We start from the raw sequence: 21305 nt of genomic DNA, 5'->3' as shown, positions 1-21305 counted from the left end.
CCAGACAGCATGCGATCTCTCTCTTACCTGGACCCAGCTCATCCATGGGAATCATAGCACCAGTGCCACAGCCCCTGTCTCCTGCAAAGCAGCCAACATGTGTTTCTCTCATCTCATTCTCACATTTTCTCATTCTTGTCTTATTCTCATCTCATTCATGCTGCGGTTGCTGGGGGGGGGTTAAAGAAGTGCTACTCCACAGCAAAAACACAAATGCAAAAACACAACTCCTTTCACTTGGTGCTCTGGCTCCAAATCCCCCAGCTGTTTGTTACTGATTGCGAGCTGTGGGTGTTTCCCGTTTAGGGGATTGTATTGTGAATGGGAAAGAACACTATATGTGCTGGGCGGACACCATCACCCATGCAGCGCTAAAGCCAAACACAGGAGTGCGTTTCGTTGCACGAAGGAGCAATGACATCCTGGAATGAAGCCCATTTATTTATTGTCATACCTTAGAAATCTGTCGCATCAAAATTGGCTTACGTTAACTTGAAGGCCTGAATCGCCGAAATCTCCAAAGCTCACGTCGTGGTATTACCCAACGACCCTGATGGTCTTGAGACAGTGTTTGGCTTCGTATAAAAGCATCAGTGTAGACAGACCCCCCGACCCCACCCTGCAGGGACCCAGACGGGCACCTGTGGGACCCACCTTGGTTCTTTTCCATCAGGGGCAGAGTGGTGTCATCGTAGCCCGGCTTGCCGCTCTTCGAGCCTTTGGGAGCTCCACTCGTTGGGGGCTGTGGTAGGAGGAGAAGGCAGATGTTCAGCTGAACGCCACGTTTGAACCCAGCAGTATCCAGACCTCCACCACTCCCTGTTCCTAAGCCCGTCTGGGGCAGCGGGGAGTTTGGGTCGGCTGGGGAAAAACTAACCACTTCCTGTACCAGTTAATAATTCACGCAGCCAGCAAGAAGCCAGAGACGTGCCTTTTTGAAAAGATGCTTGGAACGTTTAAGCGAACATGCGCCACAATTTCAGCAGAACATGTTCTTTTAGAAGACTGAACGTGCTCCTTCATTACGGAGATCACTGCCACTAAAAGCTTCCGCGACACTCTTGGGAAAGCTGTCAGAGATGCAAGAGAAGCTGTGAAGCTTGTTCACTGTGAAGCCAAGTTTAAGATTATTCCGTGTAAAGTATTTTAGGATTATTCTACTTGCAAGTAGCTCTCAGTACTAGTAAATAGCTAGCGTAGAACTTCATCCGAGCTTCTGCCGCACCTGAAAGTGGGTTTTGTTCCAGCCGTCCTTGATCAGGGCGCTCCTCAGCTCTTTGTAGCTCCAGACGGTCTGCAGTATGTGGGAAGCAGCCTTGGTCTCTCTTGTTGCTTGGCTGTTGGGGGCACAAATGGTGCTCAGGTCAGTTCTGAACATCAGTGGCATGACTCCAGTTCCTGGGGAACTGGAAACCTTTTGGGTGGATTTGGTGTGTAAGGTTATAAGGAATCCAGTTGTACATAGAATCATCCCCTCGTACCACCATCCTAAAATGCTGTTTTCCAAGGTGATCGCCTGGTTTCAGGATGGCGCTTTGAGGTCACAGAACCAGAACCACAGGGTATAGTGTGTTAATCAGAAACACAGCAAGGAGAAGGGCACTGTTGCAAAGAATTTGGTGCCGGGCGAAAGTTGCCACCTATTCCAGGTCGCGGGGCCCCTGCTGCTATGGCAGTTCTGCAGCATGGTTTTGTTCCGTCATCTCGTCCTGCGATCCAAAATTAACCTTCTGGAATTTTCAAAGATTCATCATCAGCAGAGATTGATCTGAACCGTCTTAACAAAAAAAAAAAAAATTTTTTTCCGTAAAAAAATTCGGTAAAATAAAATTACCGAATCCAACATCTAAACTGACGTTAATTAAAAGAAAACATCCTAAGTAAATTGAGCCTTTAACAGGTAGGTAGATGTAAATAAACAGAACATGGTGGAAGATCAGGAAGGAGAAGGAGCAACTGTGGGAGAGAGGATGATCCATCTCTTGTGTCCTGAGACATGGGGACAATAATACAAACACATTGGTCAGGATCCCCACGAGACGAGGACAATCCTCTAACAGCTCACACTGTTTCGAGCCCCCCCCAGCAATCTCTTCAGCTCTTCTCCTGTTCAGAATGTAAGAGAGCTGCCAACCTAGAGCTGCCAAAGTGGAACAGCTCTGAGCATTTCTGGAGCTCCTCACTCCTCCATGTCTTCAGTAATGAGTCCTCTCATTAATACCGCATTCGTGTTTACAATAAACAATGAGCCCACCTGCCAAATGGCCCTGTAGTGCATATTTAAATGAGCTGTAGAGATGAGCAACCTTCATTTGAAGTGCTTTTTGGCCGAGTTTGATTATAAACCGCTCGGGTTTGATGTTCAGGCCTCTTACCTGGTGCGATTGATGGCCACCAGCTTGTCGATGGCCTGAGCCGAGACGAGTGAGCGGGCATTCTCCGAGCTGTCCGTCACGATCTCGTGGATGGTGTTGAGGATGGCTACCACCGTGTCCTCTTCCAGGTTCTTGGCGGGCCGCTGTTGGCCGCTGGGCAAATTGCTGACGAGGTCCCGCATGGCATAGCTCCCTGGACCACACATACAGAAGTGAGGATCACACAGGGCTCAGAGAGCAGCCATGAACCCACCAGTCTACAACATCCCAGAATGTGGAGAGGAACCCACCAGACTACAACATTCCACAATGTGGACTGGAACTCACCAGTCTACAACATTCTAGAATGTGGACAGAAACCCACCAGACTAGAACATTCCAGAATGTGTACAGGAACCCACCAGACTAGAACATTCCAGAATGTGGACAGGAACCCACCAGACTAGAACATTCCAGAATATGGACAGGAACCCACCAGACTAGAACATTCCAGAATGTGTACAGGAACCCACCAGACTAGAACATTCCAGAATGTGGACAGGAACCCACCAGACTAGAACATTCCAGACCTTCCAGGACAGAAAGTGAAAGGCTTCAGCTATTTAAAACTATGGCTTCTACTCTGCATATAACATCTTAACCAGCATCAACAAGTGCTGAAACTAGAAATCTCACCCCCCCACTAGTCTGCTACCCTTCAGGTAGTGATCAACTTTGACAATAATTCATTCTTCTAAATATTTTAATTATGTAAACAATTAAACAATGCTACTCCACTGACAAACAATCCTGCTTTCTGTTAAGAGTTTATTCCTTACACAAGACTACGACATTTTTCTTTGTGCACAACCGCAAAGGGAAGAGGCTTTGTGAAGATCATGGCAGATCACCTAGGCTTCTGCTCAGCACCAAGTATCCTGCAATGGGGGTTGGGGTGAAGGGGCGGTGCTAACTCCATTAGCAATACCAATGGCTAGTCTGGCTGGGTGGAGCGAGGGAGGGGTGGAGAGATGGGGCGGGGTGGAGAGAGGGGGCGGGGCGGAGAGAGGGGGCGGGGTGGAGAGAGGGGGCGGGGTGAAGAGAGGGGGCAGGGCGGAGCGACTCTCTCACCTATGAGGTCTTTGTTGCGGCGGTCGATGGACAGGTTCCTCAGGGCGATGGCCACGGCGCGCACCACCTTGTCCGAGTCGGAGCGGAGCAGCTCCACCAGGATGGGCAGCCCCTTCTCCTTACGCACGGTGGCTCGGATGTAGTTGGACCACTGCAGGAGGGTGGAGGAGCAGACGGAGCAGTCAGGAGAAGCTTTCACGAAGACGATGGACAACACACAGCAGCGTGTGACGCGCTACCAAAGTCTTAACGGGGAGAAACACTCTTCCTCGTTTACCTTCATCATCTTCTCCTTGATCTATAAAATATCACTGAACGAGGGTGAAGTCAGTGTGTGTTCAACTGGCTCTGCGCCCTTGAGACGCTATCATGCAGCTGCCATGCTTTACTGTCAGCACTAGGGGGAGCTGTGGAGCTTTAGGAGTCATCATTCACATTTAAAGTAGGAATGAAGGCACATTTGCATGGAGACAGATGCACACAGGCATTAATGTATGTACACACACACACACACACTGAAATCCTCTTAGTCTGCGTGCACACCCCAGACGCAAGGGGCTGTGTGTGTTAGTAGATTGGGGTCCCCGTGTGTGGGCCAACGCAAAGCAGAATTATGGTAGAGAAGAGCACACACACTGGAGAAGCCAATGTTGAGTATGCCCAAAAGTCAGCATCTGTCTCTCTCCCTCTCCCACACACACACACATACATACACACACACACACACGCCGCAACAGTTCCTGAAGCACTCGGGGAGTGAAGGAACGTCACGTGTGCGGGCGTTGGGCTCTTGAGCAGTGGAGCGATTGTGTTCTCTGCTGGAGTGGCTTTGAGCGTGCCCACGTCAGATAAGGCACGTGAACCGCAAACCTCAGGGGCCGCAGACCGAGCACGGACGACTCCCGACACCCAAATTGAAACGCCACACAGGCATGGCGCCACCTTCTGGCTGGTGTGAACAATAACAGTCCTGCTATGGACAGACGCTGCTAGCCTAACATCAGCCTAGCAAAAACGGAAGTTCACAGTAAAGACATCCGCTTTGGTCCATCAGCGTGGCCCGTATCATGCGTGAGTGTGTGGAAGCTGTGTGTGTGAGTGTGTGTAGGAGTGTGTGTGAGTGTGTGTAGGAGTGTGTGTGAGTGTGTGTAGGAGTGTGTGTGAGTGTGTGTAGGAGTGTGTGTGGGTGTGTGTGTGTGTAGGATGTGTGTGGGTGTGTGTATGTGTAGGAGTGTGTGTAAGAGTGTGTGAAGGATGTGTGAGTGTGTGTGTAGGAGTATGTGTGTGTGAGAGTGTGTGTGTGTGTGTGTGAGTGTGTGTAGGATGTGTGTGGGTGTGTGTAGGATGTGTGTGTGAGTGTGTGTAGGATGTGTGTGTGAGTGTGTGTAGGATGTGTGCGGGTGTGTGTGAGTGTGTGTAGGAGTGTGTGAGTGTGTGTAGGAGTGTGTGAGTGTATAGGAGTGTGTGTAGGATGTGTGTGAGTGTGTGTAGGAGTGTGTGTGTGTGTGTGTGTAGGAGTGTGTGTAGGATATGTGTGTAGGAGTGTGTGAGTGTATAGGAGTGTGTGTAGGATGTGTGTGAGTGTGTGTAGGAGTGTGTGAGTGTATAGGAGTGTGTGTAGGATGTGTGTGAGTGTGTGTAGGAGTGTGTGAGTGTATAGGAGTGTGTGTAGGATGTGTGTAGGATGTGTGTGAGTGTGTGTAGGAGTGTGTGAGTGTATAGGAGTGTGTGTAGGATGTGTGTAGGAGTGTGTGAGTGTATAGGAGTGTGTGTAGGATGTGTGTGAGTGTGTGTAGGAGTGTGTGTAGGAGTGTGTGTGTGTGTATAGGAGTGTGTGTAGGATATGTGTGTAGGAGTGTGTGAGTGTATAGGAGTGTGTGTAGGATGTGTGTGAGTGTGTGTAGGATGTGTGTGAAGGAGTGTGTGAGTGTATAGGAGTGTGTGAGTGTATAGGAGTGTGTGTAGAATGTGTGTGAGTGTGTGTAGGAGTGTGTGAGTGTATAGGAGTGTGTGTAGGAGTGTGTGAGTGTATAGGAGTGTGTGTATGAGTGTGTGAGTGTATAGGAGTGTGTGTAGGATGTGTGTGAGTGTGTGTAGGAGTGTGTGAGTGTATAGGAGTGTGTGTAGGATGTGTGTGAGTGTATAGGAGTGTGTGTAGGATGTGTGTGAGTGTGTGTAGGATGTGTGTGAAGGAGTGTGTGAGTGTATAGGAGTGTGTGAGTGTATAGGAGTGTGTGTAGAATGTGTGTGAGTGTGTGTAGGAGTGTGTGAGTGTATAGGAGTGTGTGTAGGAGTGTGTGAGTGTATAGGAGTGTGTGTAGGATGTGTGTGAGTGTATAGGAGTGTGTGTAGGATGTGTGTGAGTGTGTGTAGGAGTGTGTGAGTGTATAGGAGTGTGTGTAGGATGTGTGTGAGTGTATAGGAGTGTGTGTAGGATGTGTGTGAGTGTGTGTAGGATGTGTGTGAAGGAGTGTGTGAGTGTATAGGAGTGTGTGAGTGTATAGGAGTGTGTGTAGAATGTGTGTGAGTGTGTGTAGGAGTGTGTGAGTGTATAGGAGTGTGTGTAGGAGTGTGTGAGTGTATAGGAGTGTGTGTAGATGTGTGTGAGTGTGTAGGAGTGTGTGTGTGTATATAGGAGTGTGTGTAGGATATGTGTGTAGGAGTGTGTGAGTGTATAGGAGTGTGTGTAGGATATGTGTGTAGGAGTGTGTGTAGGATATGTGTGTAGGATATGTGTGTAGGAGTGTGTGAGTGTGTGTAGGATGTGTGTGAGTGTGTGTAGGATGTGTGTGAGTGTGTGTAGGATGTGTGTGAGTGTGTGTAGGAGTGTGTGAAGGAGTGTGTGAGTGTGTGTAGGAGTGTGTGAGTGTGTGTAGGAGTGTGTGTGAGTGTGTGTAGGAGTGTGTGAGTGTGTGTAGGAGTGTGTGTAGGATGTGTGTGTAGGATGTGTAGGAGTGTGTGTGTGTGTGTGTATAGGAGTGTGTGTAGGATATGTGTGTAGGAGTGTGTGAGTGTGTGTAGGAGTGTGTGTGTGTGTGTATAGGAGTGTGTGTAGGATATGTGTGTAGGAGTGTGTGAGTGTATAGGAGTGTGTGTAGGAGTGTGTGTAGGATATGTGTGTAGGAGTGTGTGAGTGTGTGTAGGATGTGTGTGAGTGTGTGTAGGATGTGTGTGAGTGTGTGTAGGATGTGTGTGAGTGTGTGTAGGAGTGTGTGAGTGTGTGTAGGAGTGTGTGAGTGTGTGTAGGAGTGTGTGTAGGATGTGTGTGAGTGTGTGTAGGATGTGTGTGAGTGTGTGTAGGAGTGTGTGTGTGTGTGTGTGTGTGTATAGGAGTGTGTGTAGGATATGTGTGTAGGAGTGTGTGAGTGTGTGCGCAGGGCTTACGATCCACTGTCCCGCGCTCAGGTTCTGCAGGGCCCCGGCCGCCGCCTCCAGGGTGTTGTAGTTCTGGCTCTCCGTCAGCAAGGACTGGTAGAGACGCACCACCTCCGGCTGGTAGAGCAGCTCGAACCCTGAAGGACACGGGAGAGAGAGGAGGTGAGAACACACACACACACACACACACACACACACACACACACACACACACACCCCCTCCGCTGAGAGAAATGCGAAAGCAATAACATGCATACAAACGCCCTAATACCAAAGTCGTTCGACAGAAATGAAAGTCTGCAGTCCGCGTACACAGACGTCCCGTCGTGAATACCGAGGTATGTGTGAAGGAATTTAGAAGAAAGCCGAGGCCAACGTGACCTTGCTCCTGCGTTCCTGTCCTCGTTCCTGCTACCTGCTAAATGATCAGACTACACACGCCGGGCTTCACCACCGCGAGAGCTACAAGTCCTCCATTAAGACAGATCTGGGATCAGTGTGTGCTCCTCATACTAATTTTCACTCTTAGGGGAGCAGAAGCAACACTGACATGGATGCAGGTAGCTACCACAGAACACGTGTGTGTGTGTGTGTGTGTGTGTGTGTGTGTGTGTGTGTGTGTGTGTGTGTGTGTGTGTGTGTTACGTGCGTGTGTGTGTTCTTACAGCCACTACAGTTCCATGACGACTGCACACGATGGTGCTAATTTAGTGGACTCCAGTAAACAAAACGTGTGTGTGTGTGTGTGCTTTAATCAAATATGAGAGTAAATTAAAAGTAAACAAAAAGAAAGGTGTTAATTCTACATTGTGGTGAAGTCTGGTAAAGAGAGAGTTCTTTTGGGATTAGATTTCAGCACAGAACAGAGAGGATATCGATCAGTCACGACGCTCCAGCTGTCTCTGAAGAGAGCCCATTTGCAAATACGGTATCTCTTTCTCTTTGTCTATCACACACACACACACACACACACACACACACACACACACACACACACACACACACACACACACACACACACTCTTCACTACGTGACGACAAAACCTTTAGAGCAAGTATCAAATTTTTGCAAGGCCAAACTACTACAGTGAACTCTAATACCTTGTCTCCCCATTTCAATTCCATCTCCCAATCTCCACCCTCAACCTCCACGTCCACACCAATCTACCCGTGTCCATGTTCATCTCCACCTCCACCTGTCACCACCTCCACCTCAGGCTCTACCTGCCACCATCTCCACCTCCACCTCCTCCAGCACCCCAAACTCCACCTCTGCATCCATCTCTCATCTCTACTGCCATCTCCACCCTTCTCCATCTTCACCTCAACCCTACAGGGTCACAACTGCCGTTTCACCCCCTTTCCTCCCGTTTCCTCCGTTCCTGGGCACAAAATGATCATCCCGGCCGGTCAAATCCACCCCAGATGAGCAGTGAGCCCTCGGCGGACGCCATCGAATCTCTGGCACCTCACGTGTGATTCAGAGGAGGACGTTTTTCAGACGTGGCGAGAAGCAATCATGGCACCACCATGAACGCACCCCGTCTAATAAGGGCTAGCCTTTCTGTGATGCTAAAACTAGAGTTAAAAAAAAAAAAACACCATAGAAATTGAACAGGGAGGGAGGCTTTGCTCCAACCTGGCAACAGGAAACCGCATGAAACCCTCACCCCCACGCCCCCCCCCCCCCAACCGCCCCCCCACCCGCGTCTCTCAGTGTTGGGCTGTGGCGCTGGAACAAAGCGAGCTCATGGCGGGCTGTCCGCCCACACACACACCCCCCGCTCAGCTCTCAGACCCAGGCTAGCAAATTAAAGATAAATTAAATTGTTTTTGTTTTTCTGTGTGTGTGTGTGTGTGTGTGTGGTGGGGTGTTCAGAAGACTGCAGAAGATGGCATGAAACACTATCCCGTCTGGAGCCTGTGCTGAAGGCCACGTCGCCCACAGAGATGGAGCCTCCAGTATTCGAGGCCATTTTCCCTTTCTTGCCACTGTCAGAGCTCCAGTCGAGCTGCAGCTATGCGGCTACAAAGGTTCCCACCCCCTCCCGTCCCCCCCCTGCACCAGCCAATCACATGCCAGAGTCCCCAACCGTCCTCCTGGCCCCCGTCCAGCGCCTCCGCAGACAAAACCTGCTGGTTGGTCCTCACGTCCCCGCCCCTTCAGTCACGAGGCTCTCAGACCCCGCCCACTCTCTGAGTGACACCAGGATCCGTGTGGTCTGTCGGTGGATGGGGCTGTCAGAGCAGGTGATTGGCTAGCTCGTTAGCACCATGTCCAATAGGACGTCCCCCTGGCCGGGACCAGAGGCCGTCCAGTCACAACATCTACACGTGACATTTATCTCCGTGTCAGCATGTACACAAGTCAAAATGACCAAGTTCACCAAATAAGACACACTGAACTGGCGCTTCAAGCTAATTAAAAGCCAATTAATGCAACGAATGCAATTAGCCATCCGGAGAAAGACTTATACGATCCCTCATAGTGGGGATGGCAAACTCCACACACCCCCCCCCTCTCCTCAGATGTTTTATCTTCATGTGTAGAACATGCACCTCAAAAGGAATCTGACATTGAGTTGAACCAGATGTGCTGTGTGGGGTTTGTGGTGAGAAATACAAACACAAGGACACACACACACACACACACACACACACACACGATGAGAACGGTGGACAGCCAGACAAAGACGCCCATCTTTAACTCTCTCGGACGGCCTTTCTCGGGTCACCGTGGGTTACTGGCAGCAGGACATCACAGACCCCATGGATGCGCTGTCCCGCACCTGCTGTCGGGTTGGTCAGGGCGGGACGTCCATCGGTGTTGGACAGGACGGCTCAGGTTTCCCTGCTCGTGTATCTGCACTCATCCCTCTTCCCTTCATCCATCTCTCCACGATGGCGATTTTGGAGAGTCGCCATCCGATGCCCCTCTGGGTCCCAGTGTGGACACACACGTCCATGCCTCTGGCAGAACGTGTGTGTGTGTGTGTGTGTGTGTGTGTGTGTGTGTGTTGACATGAAGAGGAAATGGTTCAAGGATGTAAATACTAGATTGTCCTTGTTCCACCAATCACAGTGTGGCCCCCAAACGCCACCAATCACAGTGTGGCCCCCAAACGCCACCAATCACAGTGTGGCCCCCAAACGCCACCAATCACAGTGTGGCCCCCAAACGCCACCAATCACAGTGTGGCCCCCAAACGCCACCAATCACAGTGTGGCCCCCAAACGCCACCAATCACAGTGTGGCCCCCAAACGCCACCAATCACAGTGTGGCCCCCAAACGCCACCAATCACAGTGTGGCCCCCAAACGCCACCAATCACAGTGTGGCCCCAAACGCCACCAATCACAGTGTGGCCCCAAACGCCACCAATCACAGTGTGGCCCCAAACGCCACCAATCACAGTGTGGGCCCCAAACGCCACCAATCACAGTGTGGCCCCCAAACGCCACCAATCACAATGTGGCCCTAAACGCCACCAATCACAGTGTGGCCCCAAACGCCACCAATCACAGTGTGGCCCCCAAACGCCACCAATCACAGTGTGGCCCCCAAACGCCACCAATCACAGTGTGGCCCCCAAACGCCACCAATCACAATGTGGCCCTAAACGCCACCAATCACAGTGTGGCCCCCAAACGCCACCAATCACAGTGTGGCCCCCAAACGCCACCAATCACAGTGTGGCCCCCAAACGCCACCAATCACAATGTGGCCCTAAACGCCACCAATCACAGTGTGGCCCCCAAACGCCACCAATCACAGTGTGGCCCCCAAACGCCACCAATCACAATGTGGCCCCAAACGCCACCAATCACAGTGTGGCCCTAAACGCCACCAATCTCAATGTGGCCCTAAACGCCACCAATCACAGTGTGGCCCCCAAACACCACCAATCACAGTGTGGCCCCCAAACACCACCAATCACAGTGTGGCCCCCAAACGCCACCAATCACAGTGTGGGCCCCAAACGCCACCAATCACAGTGTGGCCCCCAAACGCCACCAATCACAGTGTGGCCCCCAAACGCCACCAATCACAGTGTGGCCCCCAAACGCCACCAATCACAGTGTGGCCCCCAAACGCCACCAATCACAGTGTGGCCCCCAAACGCCACCAATCACAGTGTGGCCCCCAAACGCCACCAATCACAGTGTGGCCCCCAAACGCCACCAATCACAGTGTGGCCCCCAAACGCCACCAATCACAGTGTGGCCCCCAAACGCCACCAATCACAGTGTGGCCCCCAAACGCCACCAATCACAGTGTGGCCCCCAAACGCCACCAATCACAGTGTGGCCCCAAACGCCACCAATCACAGTGTGGCCCCAAACGCCACCAATCACAGTGTGGCCCCAAACGCCACCAATCACAGTGTGGGCCCCAAACGCCACCAATCACAGTGTGGCCCCCAAACGCCACCAATCACAGTGTGGCCCCCAAACGCCACCAATCACAATGTGGCCCTAAACGCCACCAATCACAGTGTGGCCCCAAACGCCACCAATCACAGTGTGGCCCCCAAACGCCACCAATCACAGTGTGGCCCCCAAACGCCACCAATCACAGTGTGGCCCCCAAACGCCACCAATCACAATGTGGCCCTAAACGCCACCAATCACAGTGTGGCCCCCAAACGCCACCAATCACAGTGTGGCCCCCAAACGCCACCAATCACAATGTGGCCCCAAACGCCACCAATCACAGTGTGGCCCTAAACGCCACCAATCACAGTGTGGCCCCCAAACGCCACCAATCACAGTGTGGCCCCCAAACGCCACCAATCACAGTGTGGCCCCCAAACGCCACCAATCACAGTGTGGCCCCCAAACGCCACCAATCACAGTGTGGCCCCCAAACGCCACCAATCACAGTGTGGCCCCCAAACGCCACCAATCACAGTGTGGCCCCCAAACGCCACCAATCACAATGTGGCCCTAAACGCCACCAATCACAGTGTGGCCCCCAAACGCCACCAATCACAGTGTGGCCCCCAAACGCCACCAATCACAATGTGGCCCCAAACGCCACCAATCACAGTGTGGCCCTAAACGCCACCAATCACAGTGTGGCCCTAAACGCCACCAATCTCAATGTGGCCCTAAACGCCACCAATCACAGTGTGGCCCCCAAACACCACCAATCACAGTGTGGCCCCCAAACACCACCAATCACAGTGTGGCCCCCAAACGCCACCAATCACAGTGTGGGCCCCAAACGCCACCAATCACAGTGTGGCCCCCAAACGCCACCAATCACAGTGTGGCCCCCAAACGCCACCAATCACAGTGTGGCCCCCAAACGCCACCAATCACAGTGTGGCCCCCAAACGCCACCAATCACAGTGTGGCCCCCAAACGCCACCAATCACAGTGTGGCCCCCAAACGCCACCAATCACAGTGTGGCCCCCAAACGCCACCAATCACAGTGTGGCCCCAAACGCCACCAATCACAGTGTGGCCCCAAACGCCACCAATCACAGTGTGGCCCCAAACGCCACCAATCACAGTGTGGGCCCCAAACGCCACCAATCACAGTGTGGCCCCCAAACGCCACCAATCACAGTGTGGCCCCCAAACGCCACCAATCACAATGTGGCCCTAAACGCCACCAATCACAGTGTGGCCCCAAACGCCACCAATCACAGTGTGGCCCCCAAACGCCACCAATCACAGTGTGGCCCCCAAACGCCACCAATCACAGTGTGGCCCCCAAACGCCACCAATCACAATGTGGCCCTAAACGCCACCAATCACAGTGTGGCCCCCAAACGCCACCAATCACAGTGTGGCCCCCAAACGCCACCAATCACAATGTGGCCCCAAACGCCACCAATCACAGTGTGGCCCCAAACGCCACCAATCACAGTGTGGCCCCCAAACGCCACCAATCACAGTGTGGCCCCCAAACGCCACCAATCACAGTGTGGCCCCCAAACGCCACCAATCACAGTGTGGCCCCCAAACGCCACCAATCACAGTGTGGCCCCCAAACGCCACCAATCACAGTGTGGCCCCCAAACGCCACCAATCACAATGTGGCCCTAAACGCCACCAATCACAGTGTGGCCCCCAAACGCCACCAATCACAGTGTGGCCCCCAAACGCCACCAATCACAATGTGGCCCCAAACGCCACCAATCACAGTGTGGCCCTAAACGCCACCAATCTCAATGTGGCCCTAAACGCCACCAATCACAGTGTGGCCCCCAAACACCACCAATCACAGTGTGGCCCCCAAACACCACCAATCACAGTGTGGCCCCCAAACGCCACCAATCACAGTGTGGCCCCAAACGCCACCAATCACAGTGTGGCCCCCAAACGCCACCAATCACAGTGTGGCCCCCAAACGCCACCAATCACAGTGTGGCCCCCAAACGCCACCAATCACAGTGTGGGCCCCAAACGCCACCAATCACAGTGTGGGCCCCAAACGCCACCAATCACAGTGTGGCCCCAAACGCCACCAATCACAGTGTGGGCCCCAAACGCCACCAATCACAGTGTGGGCCCCAAACGCCACCAATCACAATGTGGCCCCAAACGCCACCAATCACAATGTGGCCCCAAACGCCACCAATCACAGTGTGGCCCCAAACGCCATCAATCACAGTGTGGCCCCAAACGCCACCAATCACAGTGTGGCCCCCAAACGCCACCAATCACAGTGTGGCCCCCAAACGCCACCAATCACAGTGTGGCCCCCAAACGCCACCAATCACAGTGTGGGCCCCAAACGCCACCAATCACAGTGTGGCCCCCAAACGCCACCAATCACAGTGTGGCCCCCAAACGCCACCAATCACAGTGTGGCCCCAAACGCCACCAATCACAGTGTGGGCCCCAAACGCCACCAATCACAGTGTGGGCCCCAAACGCCACCAATCACAATGTGGCCCCAAACGCCACCAATCACAGTGTGGCCCCAAACGCCACCAATCACAGTGTGGCCCCAAACGCCACCAATCACAGTGTGGCCCCAAACGCCACCAATCACAGTGTGGCCCCCAAACGCCACCAATCACAGTGTGGCCCCCAAACGCCACCAATCACAGTGTGGCCCCTGAATTGCACCACAGGCAGCCGGATCCACAGCCTTCTGCTGCATCACAGTTCAAAGCTTTGGCTTAGAGAGAGAGAGAGAGAGAGAGAGAGAGAGAGAGAGAGAGAGAGAGAGAGAGAGACTGTGTGTGTGTGTGTGTGTGTGTGTGTGTAAGGGAGAGGTGAGATTGAGAGAGAGGGAGATACAGTAAAGGAGACCAGCATCCACTAACCCCCTGAAAATAGCATTCAACATCACCAAGGCAACAACAGTCAAGTAACATTAAGAATCTATTGAGAAAAACAAGAAACAAAGAAGAGGAAGACACACACACACACACACACACACACACACACCACACACACACACACACACGCACGCACGCACAGACACAGACAGAGACAGACAGACAGACAGAGACAGACAGACAGACAGACAGACAGACAGACAGACAGACAGACGTAGAGGGACTGTTGGCTCCTGGCCCCATGTTAACGCGCTCAACACGCTGCCTCCTTGGCCAGATAGTTCTTTCTGAGCAGCCAAGCATCACTGGACTTCACACACACACACACACACACACACACACACACACACACACACACACACACACACACACACACACACACACGTACGCACGCACGCACACACACACACACGTACGCATGCACACACACACACACACGTACGCACGCACACACACACACACACACACACACACGTACGCATGCACACGCACGCACACGTACGCATGCACACGCACACGCACGCACACGCACACGCACGCACGCGCACGCACGCACGCATACACACACACGCACGCATACACACACACGCACACACACACACACACAATGCAATGCTCACTTAGAATGGCAGAGTGTAGAATATGAACACACACCGACCCAACACCGACACTACAGATGTTCTACACACACACACCGACCCAGCACCGACACTACAGATGTTCTACACACACACCGACCCAGCACCGACACTACAGATGTTCTACACACACACACCGACCCAGCACCGACACTACAGATGTTCTACACACACACCGACCCAGCACCGACACTACAGATGTTCTACACACACACCGACCCAGCACCGACACTACAGATGTTCTACACACACACCGACCCAGCACCGACACTACAGATGTTCTACACACACACCGACCCAGCACCGACACTACAGATGTTCTACACACACACCGACCCAGCACCGACACTACAGATGTTCTACACACACACCGACCCAGCACCGACACTACAGATGTTCTACACACACACCGACCCAGCACCGACACTACAGATGTTCTACACACACACCGACCCAGCACCGACACTACAGATGTTCTACACACACACCGACCCAGCACCGACACTACAGATGTTCTACACACACACCGACCCAGCACCGACACTACAGATGTTCTACACACACCGACCCAGCACCGACACTACAGATGTTCTACACACACCGACCCAGCACCGACACTACAGATGTTCTACACACAGACCCAGCACCGACACTACAGATGTTCTACACACAGACCGACCCAGCACCGACACTACAGATGTTCTACACACACCGACCCAGCACCGACACTACAGATGTTCTACACACACACCGACCCAGCACCGACACTACAGATGTTCTACACACACACCGACCCAGCACCGACACTACAGATGTTTTACACACACACCGACCCAGCACCGACACTACAGATGTTCTACACACCGACCCAGCACCGACACTACAGATGTTCTACACACACACCGACCCAGCACCGACACTACAGATGTTCTACACACACACCGACCCAGCACCGACACTACAGATGTTCTACACACCGACCCAACACCGACACTACAGATGTTCTACACACACACCGACCCAGCACCGACACTACAGATGTTCTACACACACACCGACCCAGCACCGACACTACAGATGTTCTACACACACACCGACCCAGCACCGACACTACAGATGTTCTACACACCGACCCAGCACCGACACTACAGATGTTCTACACACACACCGACCCAACACCGACACTACAGATGTTCTACACACACACCGACCCAGCACCGACACTACAGATGTTCTACACACACACCGACCCAGCACCGACACTACAGATGTTCTACACACACACCGACCCAGCACCGACACTACAGATGTTCTACACACACTGACCCAACACCGACACTACAGATGTTCTACACACACACCGACCCAGCACCGACACTACAGATGTTCTACACACACACCGACCCAGCACCGACACCACAGATGTTCTACACACACCGACCCAGCACCGACACCACAGATGTTCTACACACACCGACCCAGCACCGACACTACAGATGTTCTACACACACACCGACCCAGCACCGACACTACAGATGTTCTACACACACACCGACCCAACACCGACACTACAGATGTTCTACACACACCGACCCAGCACCGACACTACAGATGTTCTACACACACACCGACCCAGCACCGACACTACAGATGTTCTACACATACACCGACCCAACACCGACACTACAGATGTTCTACACACACACACCGACCCAGCACCGACACTACAGATGTTCTACACACACTGACCCAGCACCGACACTACAGATGTTCTACACACACACCGACCCAGCACCGACACTACAGATGTTCTACACACACACCGACCCAGCACCGACACTACAGATGTTCTACACACACCGACCCAGCACCGACACTACAGATGTTCTACACACACACCGACCCTACACCGACACTACAGATGTTCTACACACCGACCCAGCACCGACACTACAGATGTTCTACACACCGACCCAACACCGACACTACAGATGTTCTACATACACACCGACCCAGCACCGACACTACAGATGTTCTACACACACCGACCCAACACCGACACTACAGATGTTCTACACACACACACCGACCCAGCACCGACACTACAGATGTTCTACACACACACCGACCCAGCACCGACACTACAGATGTTCTACACACACACACCGACCCAGCACCGACACTACAGATGTTCTACACACACACCGACCCAGCACCGACACTACAGATGTTCTACACACACACCGACCCAGCACCGACACTACAGATGTTCTACACACACACCGACCCAGCACCGACACTACAGATGTTCTACACACACACCGACCCAACACCGACACTACAGATGTTCTACACACACACCGACCCAGCACCGACACTACAGATGTTCTACACACACACCGACCCAGCACCGACACTACAGATGTTCTACACACACACCGACCCAGCACCGACACTACAGATGTTCTACACACACACCGACCCAGCACCGACACTACAGATGTTCTACACACACACCGACCCAGCACCGACACTACAGATGTTCTACACACACACCGACCCAGCACCGACACTACAGATGTTCTACACACACCGACCCAGCACCGACACTACAGATGTTCTACACACACCGACCCAGCACCGACACTACAGATGTTCTACACACACCGACCCAGCACCGACACTACAGATGTTCTACACACAGACCCAGCACCGACACTACAGATGTTCTACACACAGACCGACCCAGCACCGACACTACAGATGTTCTACACACACCGACCCAGCACCGACACTACAGATGTTCTACACACACACCGACCCAGCACCGACACTACAGATGTTCTACACACACACCGACCCAGCACCGACACTACAGATGTTTTACACACACACCGACCCAGCACCGACACTACAGATGTTCTACACACCGACCCAGCACCGACACTACAGATGTTCTACACACACACCGACCCAGCACCGACACTACAGATGTTCTACACACACACCGACCCAGCACCGACACTACAGATGTTCTACACACCGACCCAACACCGACACTACAGATGTTCTACACACACACCGACCCAGCACCGACACTACAGATGTTCTACACACACACCGACCCAGCACCGACACTACAGATGTTCTACACACACACCGACCCAGCACCGACACTACAGATGTTCTACACACCGACCCAGCACCGACACTACAGATGTTCTACACACACACCGACCCAACACCGACACTACAGATGTTCTACACACACACCGACCCAGCACCGACACTACAGATGTTCTACACACACACCGACCCAGCACCGACACTACAGATGTTCTACACACACACCGACCCAGCACCGACACTACAGATGTTCTACACACACTGACCCAACACCGACACTACAGATGTTCTACACACACACCGACCCAGCACCGACACTACAGATGTTCTACACACACACCGACCCAGCACCGACACCACAGATGTTCTACACACACCGACCCAGCACCGACACCACAGATGTTCTACACACACCGACCCAGCACCGACACTACAGATGTTCTACACACACACCGACCCAGCACCGACACTACAGATGTTCTACACACACACCGACCCAACACCGACACTACAGATGTTCTACACACACACCGACCCAGCACCGACACTACAGATGTTCTACACACCGACCCAGCACCGACACTACAGATGTTCTACACACACCGACCCAGCACCGACACTACAGATGTTCTACACACACACCGACCCAGCACCGACACTACAGATGTTCTACACATACACCGACCCAACACCGACACTACAGATGTTCTACACACACACCGACCCAGCACCGACACTACAGATGTTCTACACACACTGACCCAGCACCGACACTACAGATGTTCTACACACACACCGACCCAGCACCGACACTACAGATGTTCTACACACACACCAACCCAGCACCGACACTACAGATGTTCTACACACACCGACCCAGCACCGACACTACAGATGTTCTACACACACCGACCCAGCACCGACACTACAGATGTTCTACACACACCGACCCAGCACCGACACTACAGATGTTCTACACACACCGACCCAGCACCGACACTACAGATGTTCTACACACCGACCCAACACCGACACTACAGACGTTCTACACACACACCGACCCAACACCGACACTACAGACGTTCTACACACACACCGACCCAGCACCGACACTACAGATGTTCTACACACACACCGACCCAACACCGACACTACAGATGTTCTACACACACACCGACCCAGCACCGACACTACAGATGTTCTACACACACCCCGACCCAACACCGACACTACAGATGTTCTACACACACCGACCCAGCACCGACACTACAGATGTTCTACACACACCGACCCAGCACCGACACTACAGATGTTCTACACACACCGACCCAGCACCGACACAACAGATGTTCTACACACCGACCCAGCACCGACACTACAGATGTTCTACACACACACCGACCCAACACCGACACTACAGATGTTCTACACACACACCGACCCAGCACCGACACTACAGATGTTCTACACACACACCGACCCAGCACCGACACTACAGATGTTCTACACACACCGACCCAGCACCGACACTACAGATGTTCTACACACACCGACCCAGCACCGACACTACAGATGTTCTACACACACCGACCCAGCACCGACACTACAGATGTTCTACACACCGACCCAGCACCGACACTACAGATGTTCTACACACACACCGACCCAACACCGACACTACAGATGTTCTACACACACACCGACCCAGCACCGACACTACAGATGTTCTACACACACCGACCCAGCACCGACACTACAGATGTTCTACACACACCGACCCTACACCGACACTACAGATGTTCTACACACACACCGACCCTACACCGACACTACAGATGTTCTACACACACACCGACCCAGCACCGACACTACAGATGTTCTACACACACCGACCCAGCACCGACACTACAGATGTTCTACACACACACCGACCCTACACCGACACTACAGATGTTCTACACACACACCGACCCTACACCGACACTACAGATGTTCTACACACACCGACCCAACACCGACACTACAGACGTTCTACACACACACCGACCCAGCACCGACACTACAGATGTTCTACACACACACCGACCCAACACCGACACTACAGATGTTCTACACACACACCGACCCAGCACCGACACTACAGATGTTCTACACACACCGACCCAGCACCGACACTACAGATGTTCTACACACACCGACCCAGCACCGACACTACAGATGTTCTACACACACCGACCCAGCACCGACACTACAGATGTTCTACACACCGACCCAGCACCGACACTACAGATGTTCTACACACACCGACCCAGCACCGACACTACAGATGTTCTACACACACACCGACCCTACACCGACACTACAGATGTTCTACACACCGACCCAGCACCGACACTACAGATGTTCTACACACCGACCCAACACCGACACTACAGATGTTCTACATACACACCGACCCAGCACCGACACTACAGATGTTCTACACACACCGACCCAACACCGACACTACAGATGTTCTACACACCGACCCAGCACCAACACTACAGATGTTCTACACACCGACCCAGCACCAACACTACAGATGTTCTACACACACCGACCCAGCACCAACACTACAGATGTTCTACACACACCGACCCAACACCGACACTACAGATGTTCTACACACTGACCCAGCCCAGACTGGAGGTGTTCTACACACTCATTGTACATGAAGGAGCAGAGAGGTGCTCTGCATTAATTCAAACATCTCATCATGGCAGACACGTTTTCAAAGGCGTTCCAGCCAGGAGGTTTGATCTGTGTAAAACTGACAGGCCCGTCACTGCGCATCAGAATGAGAGCAGAGCACTTGTGCCAAGAGTGTGTGTGTGTGTGTGTGTGTGTGTGTGTTCTAGCAGGTAAAGAGGATATCAGAGGGAGGATTCCCTCACACTAACCCCTCCATTTCTTCTGTTCAGTTCTCCGGGTGTGCCCCTGCACTCTGCTTATGGGTTGCCGTGGCGCTGGGCTGCTGCCCATCAGTCTGCCTGACGTGTCCCCGCCCCCTGAGAGAATGCCGTCGCCGCCCATTCTTCACACACTCCCGCTCCCAGACCTGCTCGATAATTAATCGCAACTTCCTGCTTAGAAAACCCCCACAATCCCTTGCTGCTTCCTCCTCTAGTGGCCTTGAATGCTTCGTTTGTTATTGACCCGAAGAGCCGCGGTGCCTGGCACACATCTCTCATCACACGCTCAGGGATTTACATATACTCGCTTTCTCAGCTCACACCACCACCCCACCCACACCTACACCCACCTACACCCACCTACACACACCTACACCCACCCACAACCTCTACCTGCCTCTCTCTCTGTCTTCTCTTTTATCAACTTT

General features: G+C 52.8%; 1 protein-coding gene across 1 annotated transcript in view; it reads right to left on the bottom strand.

The window, feature by feature from the left end:
* LOC143509594 (splicing regulator ARVCF-like) overlaps positions 1-20998 on the bottom strand; it is a 36748-nt gene extending 15750 nt beyond the window's left edge. The window contains exons 1-8 of the mRNA XM_076998452.1: positions 20866-20998; positions 9650-9700; positions 6870-6997; positions 3486-3636; positions 2376-2568; positions 1226-1337; positions 655-742; positions 28-81 (exon numbers count right to left, since the gene is read on the bottom strand). Of these exons, the coding sequence (XP_076854567.1) occupies positions 28-81; positions 655-742; positions 1226-1337; positions 2376-2568; positions 3486-3636; positions 6870-6997; positions 9650-9700; positions 20866-20998 (910 nt within the window). The remainder of the gene's footprint in view (positions 1-27; positions 82-654; positions 743-1225; positions 1338-2375; positions 2569-3485; positions 3637-6869; positions 6998-9649; positions 9701-20865) is intronic.
* Between the last annotated feature and the right edge of the window lie 307 nt (positions 20999-21305).

This window comes from Brachyhypopomus gauderio, chromosome 3 (genome assembly GCF_052324685.1).
Source record: "Brachyhypopomus gauderio isolate BG-103 chromosome 3, BGAUD_0.2, whole genome shotgun sequence".
Taxonomy (NCBI): domain Eukaryota; kingdom Metazoa; phylum Chordata; class Actinopteri; order Gymnotiformes; family Hypopomidae; genus Brachyhypopomus; species Brachyhypopomus gauderio.
Note: the sequence above shows the minus strand (reverse complement) of the source record. Positions and strands in the feature narration are given on the sequence as shown.